Below are 13140 nucleotides of genomic sequence, written 5' to 3' on the forward strand. Positions count from 1 at the left end.
GTTCAAGCGTTGTATTCATAATGATGTAAAGGTGTTCGTTGATGAGCAGAAGGCGAGTACACTTGAAGAGGCAGCCAGTTTAGCTGATGATTATTCCTTGACACATAAGGTTACATACACGGGTAAGCCATTTAATTCATTTATACGTAGAAATACCCAGTCACATGCAACAGGTAGAGGTAGCTCTACACAGAAGAGTTCTACACCAGGCTCCAATGGTTCTACAGCTCATGGTTCACGTAGTTCAGATTGGAATGGTAGTCCTCGAAATAGGGTCACTTGTAATTTTTGCAAGCGGGTAGGTCACGTGATGAGTGAATGTTACAAGTTGAAAAGGATACGGGAAGCCCAGAATGAGTCTAAGCCCACAGGTCTTTGTGTTGCAATGCACAAAACATTGCCGGAAGTTACATCAGCAGTTAAAAGCAGATCTGAGTTAGCTGATACGGGATTGGATAAGATTCCCAAATGCTCTATGGATAGCTTCGCTCCGTTTATCAATTCTGGTTCAATGTCGCTTAGAAGCGACATGTCTTGTGCTACCCCTATAAAGATATTAAGGGATACTGGGGCATCTCAATCTCTGTTGTTGATGAATACTCTGTCCTTTTCTGAAGAGTCATACTCTGGGGTTCGTGCCCTTATTAGAGGTGTAGAGTCTAGTGACTTTGTCAGTGTTCCCCTTCATGATATTTATTTGTCATCAGATTTGATATCTGGACCTGTCAGGGTAGGCATTAAGTCTTCATTACCTTTTGAGGGTATTCATTTGTTATTGGGAAATGACTTAGCACATGATAAAGTTACTGTTGATCCCTTAATGGTTGATAAGCCTTCTTCTCTGAATTCAGTCACAGAGCCAGTTGAAAGCGAGATAGCGGGTTTATATCCGTCCTGTGTTGTTACAAGAGCTATGTCTAGAAAAGTCAGTACTGACCAGGGTAGTACTGTTGATTTGAGCGAGACTTTTCTCAGCAACATGTTGGATGGAGATTCTTCCAAATTAGACAGCCAGCAGGAAGTAGATACTAATTCTGTTAGTGGTGATCAGCGATTTTGTAGGACTGAGTTGATTGCTGAACAACACAGTGATCCAAGTATTTCTTGCTTGTTTAATGATGCAGCTAAAGATGGTGAATCTTTACCTGACCCATGCTACTACTATGTCAAGTCTGGCATATTGATGCAGCAGTGGAGGCCTCCCGATGTTTCGTTGGAGGATGAATGGGCAGTTAAGCATCAGGTAGTTGTGCCCAAGTCTTATCGTAAAGACATACTGACCATAGCGCATGAAACGCCGTTAGCAGGTCATTTAGGTGTTAATAAGACCTATCATAAGATTTTCAGTCATTTTTATTGGCCAGGAATAAGAAAAGATGTTACTGAATTTTGCAGGTCTTGTCATGCATGTCAGTTAGTGGGGAAACCTAACCAGACAATCCCCAAGGCAGCCTTGAGGCCTATTCCTGCAATTGGTGAGCCATTCAGTAGAATCTTAATAGATTGTGTTGGTCCGCTACCTAAGACAAAGTCTGGAAATCAGTATATGTTAGCTATAATGTGTACTTCAACTCGTTTCCCTGAGGCAATTTCATTAAGGCATATTACTGCCAAGACTGTAATTAAGGCTTTAGTTAAGTTCTTCACCATGTTTGGTCTGCCTAAGTCAGTACAGTCAGACCAGGGTTCAAATTTCATGTCTGGTGTGTTCCAACAAGTTATGCATGAGCTAGGTATTAGCCAGTATAAATCCTCAGCTTATCACCCACAAAGTCAAGGGGTGTACCTTTGTTAATGTTTGCTGTAAGAGAGTCTGTACAAGAGTCACTTAGATTTAGTCCATTTGAGCTTGTGTTTGGCCATACCGTGCGTGGTCCACTACAGTTGTTCAAGGAAAAGTTTGTGTCTGGTGATAGTGACAATGTTAACCTATTACAGTATGTGTCAAGATTTCGTACTAAGCTCAACAGAGTATGTGAGTTAGCCAGAGAGAATCTTACAGCTTCTCAGAAGAGTATGAAAACTAAGTATGACAAAGAGACAGTAAGACGCAGATTTGAAGTTGGTCAGAAGGTATTGGCCTTACTTCCATTTAGTGGTAAGCAAGTTGAAGCTCGTTATTTTGGACCTTATGTAGTAGACAAGAGGCTAAGTGATCTTAATTATATTATTTTCACTCCTGGTCGGCGCAAATCTAGACAACTTTGTCACATTAACATGTTAAAGCCATATGTAGACAGAGATAGCACTGATCTCAATGTTGTACATCCTAGTGGAGTTGTTATCTCTTGTTTTCCAGTGCCAAGTTGTAAGAGAGCGTTAAAGCGTTTTTTGGGCATGGCAGGTTATTATCGAAAGTTCTGTAGGAACTTTTCATTTGTTAGTGAGCCATTAACTCAGCTGTTAAAGAAAGGTGCTAAGTTCTTGTGGTCCATTGAGTGTCAGAGATCTTTTGATAGATTAAAGGCCATGCTAAGCAGCGGCCCCATACTTGTAGCACCTGGTTTTAATTTACCATTTAAGCTAGCTGTTGATGCTAGTGATATATCTGCTGGGGCAGTTTTGTTACAGGAAAATGAAACAGATCACGTTGATCACCCTGTATTTTTTTCTCTCGCAAATTTGACAAGTGCCAGAGAAATTATTCGACAATAGAAAAGGAGTGTCTGTCCTTGATTCTAGCATTACAGCATTTTGAAGTATATGTGACTTCGTCAAGTTACCCCATTGCTGTGTATACAGATCACAATCCCTTGACCTTCTTGCACAAACTAAAAGGTAAAAACCGAAGATTGTTACGGTGGAGTTTGCTTTTGCAAGAATTTAATCTAGAGATTAGACACATAAAAGGGAAAGATAATGTGATTGCTGATTGTTTGTCACGTGTCTAGTTGGTTTTCTGCAGCTTTGTTTTTAAAGACTGTGGTAAACGTTATTATTATTCATAATTATGAATATGTTAAAGAAAGTTTTATGCAAAACTTTCTTTCCCTGAAGGGTGAGGGTGTTATGTATGACTATTTAACGTCTTCATGTACTGTTAGTCTGCGGACCTTTGTGAAAGCATAACAGGCCCTGTTATATATGTACAGCGCGGACCTGATGGAAAGCACCTTGTTCAATGCTCTGTTTATTTAACTGGCTGTTCATTGGCTGTTAAACTCTGTGTTTAAAAATAGTTGAATCCACCTGGCACGTATATAAGCCGTGTTTTCTGTGCAGAGGGGAGGTATTTTTGCTGTGTTGTGCTCTGCGGGTGTGACGTCATTCAAAGGCTTGACTGTTCCAGCTCTGTGTAACCTGTGTACTGTGTTCGCGTTCGCTAACCTAGCGAAGTACCGGACGGGGACAATTTGTGAATTGTGTGTTTATCCCATGGTCTTTACGTTGGATCTCCTGGAATTCGTTCCTTGGGATGCAAAGGTGAACTGGAAACTTTTAAAGACCGGTAATACTGATGTGTATGTTTTTTTATGTTGTTGTTGTTGAACTGTCTGTAGAACTGTACGTCTCATTTTATATATAAAGCATTGTTTACATTGTAATATTGAGTCACTGAGTCTGTTTTCTGTTGCTGTTTTCAATACCGTAACAATAAATAATACACGAAATAATACACGAGTCCACGAAATGGGCCGCCTTGTCGCCATTAGATGCTTGTTACATCTATAAAGCCGTATATGGGCTGTCGTGTAATCTTATCCTTCCTATCCTATTGACGTAGACTAAGACGAAACGTGTACACTGTGCTGTAAAGCTGTTATGAACTCTCATACAAACACGGACGTGGAGATGGCCTACATCGGAACTATCATTCTCTCCTGGACTCGCTTTCAGCAAAACGAAACCCTTCATGAATGTTGCCCACTTGCTATACCCGGTATTCCTCTCTTGTTGTCGGTTTGTTGTCGACATAGATGTACAACTGGTCAGTCACTCATGTATTTTGTGTATGTACGGTAACAGTAATAGCCTTATCAGAATTACACTTTCGGGATGTAAAACATACTAAGGTAAGGTATGGTATAACAAGACAAACACAAACACCACCTTATCACAAATTTGCCGCTCTGTTGTGACATACACGTAAAAATCAAGTTGAAATTCCAAGGAAATATATTGCCCAAATCAGTGAGTTTAAGTTTCATACCACAACCATTTCTATACATGAACATGTATTTGTACGGAGCCTCACGTATATACAGATGTTTGAGTGTATGTCTCAGTGTATGTTGTGTCTCTTTAGGGCGGGAGGAGGGAGGGGGGTGTTAAGTCGCGAGACGTGGCCGCTACTTGTATAGGCTCTTCCACTCAGTACTCAGGTACAAATATTGTTTGGACTTGGCCTGTAGTCCGCATTTAGGGCCTGACAGCTCTCAATTAAAAAGGCACCATCGTACAATCGTTAACATATTAGAAATGATAGGAAAATCTCACCTCATAACATGCGTTAACATCAGCGCCTCTTTCTTCTTTCTAAGTTCCCGAACGGTTGTAACATCGCCGTCTAACACAGCCCTTCGCAAACTGCGTTGTATTTCACTGTGTGCAGATAAAAATGTCGCCGTCTTGTACATACGGAAGTGAAAGTACAGTGGCGGAGAATGTTTGCGACGTTTTTGCGTTTTGTTGTGATGAGTGATTGTCTGATCTGGCTCTGTAGGGCGAGGTATGACAACCGGACTCTCTCGCATCTGTCGCCGCCCCCAAGATCATTCACAGTTACGCCCCTTGCATTTCAGCACAATTGCGAAATTTGACCAAACATGGTGTTCATCGAAGAGCTTACGTTGAAGTTTGTGATCGACGATTAATTACACTCTTATACGATTTTTCGATTGCCACTTTCAGCGTATTGATGATCCAAATACCGCATTCAGCACAGTGATAAACTGATTACCGTATTCAGCATAATGATGATCCGATGACCGCATTCAGCATAGTGATATCCAATTACCGCACTGATCATAGTGATGAAGTGATAACCGTATTCAGCATATATTGATGAACTGATAATGATCTCATGGCTTATCACACTACCCAAACCCAAACAGTGAACGCTTCTCTTCTGACTTTACTTTTGCCTGTGTTAGACTTATTTTACAAAACAATGCTTTTCAGTTTGGAAACAAAACTATATCCAAACATAGGGGCCTCCGTGGCTCAGTCGGTTAGCGCGCTACCGCAGCGTAATGACCCAGAAGCCTCTCACCAATGCGGTCGCTGTGAGTTCAAGTCCAGCTCATGCTGGCTTCCTCTCCGGATATAAAAAGTGGGAAGGTCTGACAGCAACCTGCGGATGGTCGTGGGTTTCCCTCGGGCTCTGTCCGGTTTCCTCCGACCATAATGCAGGCCATCGTCGTATAAGTGAAATATTCTTGAGTACGGTGTAAAACACCAATCACATAATAATAATAATAATAATATCCAAACATTGGGAACTGCTGTGGGAACCAAGTTTCCCATACCTATGCCACACTAGGTTGGCTATTTAAACACCATATTATATAAAAATTGTTAACAAACCTTCAGCCTTGAAGCTTCAAATTCTGTGAAACAGTCATTTAAGCGGTATGACTGTTTCATCATTTGAAACATTAAACTTGAAGATGTAAAATCCTTTCATCAAATGTTAAATGATCTTGATGACAATAGGCCTAAACAATTTACCGTGGAAACTTGATGACAATAGGCCTAAACAATTTACCGTGGAAACTTGATGACAATAGGCCTAAACAATTTACCGTGGAAACTTGATGACAATAGGCCTAAACAATTTACCGTGGAAACCAGTGAACATGAACTGCCCTTTCTTGACATCCTACTAAAAAGAAAAGATTATAAAATAATAACTGACATATACTAGAAACCAACAGATACCAAACAGTATTCATCTTTCAAATCATGTCACCAGGGCACAGTAAAACCGTACAATTTAGCAAGACGGATATGTACCGTTGTTTTGGACTACATGATATAAGGCTAAAGGAACTTTTCTACTGAGTACGCTGTGAAACTTATTGATGGAGGATATATCTTGGCTCGCTCTATTGATCTACACCTTTTAAGAGCACCCTTAGCGCGTGCACCTGACTCTCATCCTTTAGCATATAAATCTTCATTTAAAGGAGAACCCCAACGACTTTATTTTCACACTAAATATTCCCTAAAACTATGTTAGTGTGCAAACTGCATTAAATATACTATGTTGACTATATTATATATTAAATATATTATGATTAGTTCAATAGGTGGCAAAATCGTCCGAACGCTGTTTATACCTAATATATATTTATTTTATTTATTTATTTAATTAGTGTTATACGTTGTACTCAAGAATATTTCACTTATACGACGGCGGTCAGCATTATGGTGGGAGAAAACCTGGCAGAGCCCGGGGGAAACTCACGACCATCCGCACGTTGCTGACACCTAGTATATATAACAAGACACATCTTCAATGAATTGGAAGACATAACTGGACATGAAACATGGAAAAATGATCCAGTCTCAACCAAACGACACTTGTTCGGAAGCTGATACATTAGGCTTCACGCTGATGTATGAGTACACAAAGGAAGATGCTTTCTCGTGGCTACTCGAAACCCGAAGGTTTGTAGGTTTATGATCCATGCATATTAGGCCTACCCACTGTGTGCTATTCCAGAAGACATCGTCTGACTTGATCTATAATTACGAGGATCCATTCAGTCCCGCCAGCGGATTGTGAGTTGGAGCAACAACAGTCTGTCACTCAACACACGTGAAAGTAACAGTGGAGCCAATCTTTAATGTTTTAAAAAAGTATCACCGGCAAAAATAGATCTATCAGGTTTAAATTATATTGAATGGAAATAGCGATTAGTATAAAACATAGAATACCAGTTTAGATTTGGTCTGGGTCCCCGTTATGGACTTCAAAGTATACGCCATGCTGCGGTGTGTGAAAGGCGCAGCGGTCTGTAGGCCTAGGCGAGGAGTGAACTGAGGAAGGGGACCGTTATGCAGCCTAGCGCTTGACCGTTGTAGAGCAAAGGCTAGCGGCTCCATACACTTCGTGTCACAAGCTACTGTTTCAAACAAGCAAGTAGCTAAACAACTTCTGCATTCTGGAAGTGAAAATTAGGACATCTCTTTCGTTTGGCTTCTTGTGGGGAAAATATAAAGCTCGCCATAAGCCACGCATGGCTGAATTAGCAAGTCATACACGACTACTATCTGGCCGATATTTTCTAAATCTGTGCCAGTTTTAGGCCATGCATGTAAATTTACCGTATCCTGCGTTGTGTTACTGCGGTCACAAGTCACAGTTGGGCATGTATTAATGTCGAAAATAACTGTAAAAGATTAGCGATTGTTTCCCGCTGTCTGTGTTGTAGCCTACAGCCACAACTGCTTGCTGTAAATGTACAGCTGTGACGTCACAAGGTCAACATTGGTTCAATCGAAACCAGGTAGATTTTCTGATGTTTGGTGACCAAACTCTGCCGTTTTCCTTCCGTTTTCGACATTTTAAACAATCGGAATGGACATCAAACTACCAATCAGTAATTTGGAAGTCCCAGCACTGGGGATCCACTTTAACCCGAACAATGACAACGTATATGCTGCCATTCAAACCCACCAAATTCTCTTACAGTCCAATGAACGACTTCGTCCTGCATTTCAGGAAACAAAATTTGTAAAAGCAAACACACAAGCTGAGAACTTGACACAACTATTTACCAGGGCCAAATTCGGTTTGAACTATATGGAGACGTTCTCTGTCAGCAAATGCCATGATAAACAATGTAAATGTTGTAGGCCATAATCATGTAACAGTTGAGTCCAAATTTCAGTTAACAAATGCTGAAAAGCCATTTATCATATATTAATATATGCAGGTATGAATTGTAACTCTAAGAATTTGATGTACGTCCTAGTCTGTAATGGATGTCAGAAACGTTATCTAGGAGAAACTGGAGATACTCTGCGCCACAGAACCAGGGTTCATCCACAACAAATTAACGCTGATTCTTTTCGACATCTTAAAGTCAGTAAACACATTTGGGTATAGGCCTATAGGCCTAAGCAAAATGTTATGAATACATTTTCAGTATTAACCTTTTTAAATTATTTTCGGAGGATAATACAAAACGTGTATAAAACAGCTTTGTTTCATTGTGAGGGTGTTAGCCTACTAGGCCCTTTGTTTTGTTTGATTAACCTGTAGGCCTAATTGTAGGCCTATAGGCCTAGCCTACCTGTCTAACCGCTGTCAGATTATGTCTCTATTTACATTTACCAGGCAACAACTACGAAGTGCTTAACTGTACACGTCTATATATATGCACTTTGTGGCTATTAACTGCACCATTTTGAAAAGTCTCAAAAGAGCAGAAACACATGAATGGTTTAAATACAGCCTATGCATGATGTTGTTATCACTTCACTTGAGTTTTCGTTCATCGTACACTTCAATAGCTTAGCCAGCAAAGTCATATTCACTGTTGGATAGCGATTGTTTTAACCTTTTTATCGTTGGGCTAGACATGTATTTAATACAGGCTGCCGTAGGAATACATGTACATGTAATCTGACTAAGAAGTGGACGAAAACAACTTGAAATTTGTTGATATCCGACATCAGGAGGCCCTTGCCCAGTCTCGATATGGTCATACATTTCATATGTTTTACTGATTAATTTGACCGTCTGCTCGTTGTGCTATGTAAAATTGGGACAAAGGTACTAAGTCAAACATAAACATGCTCAGCTATTGGACCCTGGCCTATATGTCTGACTGAAATATTTCATAGACCTCCCAATATTAAGTTAAGCGTGTTTGTTGTTATGCTACCGTAAACCAGGTCATTGTCGTAAACAAGCACCTGCAACTAATCTCTTCATTTTTACCAAGCAGTAACTGTTCATACTTAAGATATTGTAGTGATTAAGGTTATGAAGAGCTGCAAAACAAAGGTCGTTCCAATTAGATAGAACATGCATTAGTATATAAGAGTAATGAAAACATGATGTCGTGACCGGTAGCGTCCCACTATACGGTATTTCTGACATGCGGAGTAAAGTCACCCTGACATTTCCGAACATCGCCAAACATGTGCTTTGTTTTGACGCAAGAAATTGATTGTTTGGGGGGTATTTTAGCATGAGTCAAGTGTTATTGACTGCTAAAGATGCCCAGGATAACATAAACAACAACAACGTAGCGGATTTATCACCGCTGAGTCGTGCGGAGTTCGATCTGAAGAGCGGATCTTGCCGTGAACATGGGGATTCCAAGACTGGGGAAATCCCGCTCCGTAACGCGGGCAGCAATCTGGTTAAAGCCATGGGAGTGACGAATTTTGACAGCTCCAAGTCCATGCTATGGCGAAGTGTGGCTCCAGTATCGCAGCCCACCACCCCCAGTAGCCAGAATGACAACAACAGCAGGGGACGGGTGGCCAAAATTGAGGAAGGACTGGACAATTCTGTTGGGTAAAGAAAAAAAAAGTGTTGCCATGTTTGCATGTTTGGGAGATGAGGTCGAATGGAAGGATGAGTCATGCGTGCTAGCGAACTCATCGCTGTCAAAAATAAGAGTCAGTAACTAAGTCTGTGTTTCTAATGCTACATATAGTAAACACATGTTAAACTAGTGTACTACCGCTAGCTTCTATATCCCTCACATCTGACATCCATACCTTTGAGTGAACACACAGACAGCTTGTACTGAATGTGTAACAGGTTCCTGCAGCACAGCGGTCGTGGCTGAATGGTTTTGTTATTTATACTTATACATTGGTGTCTTTTTTTATTTTGTTTGACTTTCCAGGTATCTCAAATGGTAGCCCTTATAGATTGACTCAGTGTGCTATAACTTAAAATTCTAGCATTCATTGTAACACAGAGTCCATCTCTGCCTTAAAAAAAAATGGTACAGATTTCAATCTCCCACGTCCTTTCAACTCAGGACGATCAAACTCACCTCCTCTACTCGTTTCTATGTAAGTTTCTAGTGGAATCTTAAATACTGTCCTCTTAGTTTACTATCTTAACCAGTGACACTAGTTAATTCCTTGTCAAATGGTGAAGGTATGGGGAAAGAGCGTCCCAGCCAAGTGAGCTGCGCGTCCGGGGGTCTGTGATCCCCGTCCGACGGAAAACTTGCATTGCCGGAAATGCTTTCGTTGCGTCAAAAGGGTAGTTTTACATCTAACATCAGGATAAGTGGCCTAAAATATTGTATATTAGTAAGCTTTGTAATCCTCTTAGTCAAATGGGATCCTTAATTGCAAGGCTTGCTGCTGTACCCGATTCGATAGATATGACATCTGACTATAATTCCGGGGTCACCACGGCAGGGAATTTTCTCATTCCACTGAAGGCATTCTAGTGCTTAATTTCATGGGGCTGGGTGGCGTGGTGGATGACCACGCTTGTAGAACTGTGCAAATGGGGCTGCTGTAAGACAAGTGGGGTAGTTGTCAGTGACTTGCCAGTGATCAGTGGTTTACCCTGGTTCCTTCCGGGGTTACCTCCACCCACCTGACAATACTGACCCACCGTCATATGAGTGAAATACTCATAAGTATGGCATGAAACAATAATCAGTCAGTCAGTCAAATATCTTACAGGATAAATAAAATGTTAATTGAAACTGATTTTGGAAGCCCACCATTTCATTAGTTGCTGTAACAACTAAATCTTTCATATATTATCCCTCCAGTCTTCCAAGATTTCTTCTCACTAACTTCTGTGTTCAACTTTCTTCAGTTGAAAGGAAACAGGATCAATTACTTTTTAAAGGAAATCGGGGTCGCTATCCCTCTGAGGTAGCAAAAATTTTCCGAATAGAAAGAAACAGCTTATCAGGGGTTATGCACTGTGACTGTATTGAAAAGAATTTTCTACATCAAAATTGTGTAAGGTTTAACGGTAATCTGGGACTCAATAGTAAGCTGCACTAAAAGCCAGTGCACTGGCATATTTGACAAACTTCCACCTGAAAAGACCTGTTTTCGGAGCCAATTAAAAGGCTAAAATATTGCCTTTGGAGGTTAAACTGAAATTTTATATGGGGAAATCATCCTGCCTTCAAAACACTGTTCTAGGATGGACTGATGCTTCCTAGGTCTGAAGAGCTGAACTCAGCATGCTACTGTGTCAACTAAGTGCATCGCCATCTAGGCGCTACATGCGTAGTTTACGATTTTGTAAGCAGTGGCTTGGCAAGGTCACAAGATTTGAGCATTTGCGCAGACATTGCACAGCCAGCCAACTCCGAAACTTCAAAAACAATGCTTCAGGCACTTAAGGTGTCTTAACTAATGGGTTTCCTATTGGTTTGTGACTCTTGGGAATTGTAGGCGAAAATTAACTACACTTATGTATGAGATCATATGCTGAAGGAATTATAGTGCATAGTGTTGTTTTGTTTGACAGGAAATTGAAATACGTAAAAAAATACTTTACAAAGGACATTTTTAGGCATGGCACTAGGTACTGCGGTTTCACAGAGGGATGGCGGACGTTCCGAGAGGCATGGCAGAGCGCCACTCGATAAAACGCTAGTAAGGGCTCTGCTGCTAGTAAAGAGCGCTTCATCATCGAGAGCCATTTTGAAATGAGAGGGTTCCATTGAGGTGGCATTCAGAAATCTGCAGCAAGTATTTTTGAGAGGCGGTGGTGTTACAATGGATGTCAGAATTTTAAAACAGCACACTGAGTCGATCTAGACGGGCTACTCATAGGCTAGCTTACCTCTGCTCTGCTTACCTATAGTCACAGCATCGAGCTGCCACTCACCATGGCAGAATTGCCAAATGCTGTGTTCAGTCCTTACCTCTTTTGGTTACTAGCAGTATTGGACTTGAGTAGTCACTCTACAGCAATAAAACACAAATTTCACTTTCATATTTTTAATGCGAACTGTTGGTAACACATGTATTTAATACATTTGATTGTGATTTCCATTTTGTTTTTGCAGACCTGAGGCCAAAGTTCGGATCAACAAAATCCTTGTAAGTATGTTAGTGTTCATTTCACAATAAATTCCTGTACAGCTTTAGAATTCCACTGAAGATGAGAGCAGGGTGGGTCAGACGGGAACTGCTCACAGTACCATCCAGAAAGCTTCATTCAATGTCCTTATGTAAAACCAGGAGATTTTTACATTCTTATTTTTACTTCAAAATAGTGGAAATTGAAATGTAACTGTAATATTGTTTTTTTTTTACATTTAACTTGTAACCATTGTTAGAACTACAGTTGGATCAGTATGAAAAACAGTTGTACCGATTGCCGACTACCATTTGCCGTAGGTGGGAAGGTGTGGCACCAACCTATTAATGGTTGTGGCTTTCCCCTTGGGCTCTGTCCCTATAATCCTGGCAACCAGTGTATTAAGTGATTATTCTTGAGCCTAGCATAAAACGCCAGTACCATGAAGAAGTATGAGCTCAGAACCTTGTCCACTTAACACTGTAATGTGATGTTTCGTAGCAATTCTTTGCCGTCAGGAAACTTGTAAAGTATAGTGTACCTATAATAGGCTGGCTCTTATATCCATTTATATACATAGAGGGAGATCACTGAATCTGCACTGTGTGAACTATTCCTGAATTAATTTAGTTACTCATGTAAGAGTATGCATAATTCTATATCTCTGAGAGTCGAGATTGATTTAGATGCTAAATTGTGCAGATTGTGTTCTCCCATTTAGCATTTATCTGAGGCCCCAACATTGTTATTTCCAGAATGGATTATAGCGTAACGTCTACACCATGATGGTGTATCAGTCTGTGGTTGGATGTACTTTAATGTGACGTCATATTGGATGTCAGTAAAATGATGTCAACGTTGTGTTGCCGAGCGTTTTGAAAGATCTCCATTAAAATAGGCGAATGTTACCATTACAGGGTGACGTGAATGTTACCATTACAGGGTGATGTGAATGTTATCATTACAGGGTGACGTGAATATTACCATTACAGGGTGACGTGAATGTTACCATTACGGGGTGATGTGAATGTTATCATTACAGGGTGACGTGAATGTTACCATTACAGGGTGACGTGAATGTTACCATTACGGGGTGATGTGAATGTTATCATTACAGGGTGACGTGAATGTTACCATTACAGGGTGATGTGAATGTT

General features: G+C 40.6%; 1 protein-coding gene across 1 annotated transcript in view; it reads left to right on the forward strand.

Moving 5' to 3' along the window:
- Window positions 1-9094: 9094 nt before the first annotated feature.
- The window catches only part of LOC135462943 (mucin-2-like), a 32989-nt gene continuing 28943 nt past the window's right edge, over window positions 9095-13140 (forward strand). Inside the window, exons 1-2 of the mRNA XM_064740261.1 lie at window positions 9095-9478; window positions 11970-12003. Coding sequence (XP_064596331.1) covers window positions 9147-9478; window positions 11970-12003 — 366 coding nt within the window. The 5' untranslated portion in view covers window positions 9095-9146. The remainder of the gene's footprint in view (window positions 9479-11969; window positions 12004-13140) is intronic.

The sequence above is a fragment of the Liolophura sinensis genome, chromosome 2 (genome assembly GCF_032854445.1).
Source record: "Liolophura sinensis isolate JHLJ2023 chromosome 2, CUHK_Ljap_v2, whole genome shotgun sequence".
NCBI classification, from domain to species: domain Eukaryota; kingdom Metazoa; phylum Mollusca; class Polyplacophora; order Chitonida; family Chitonidae; genus Liolophura; species Liolophura sinensis.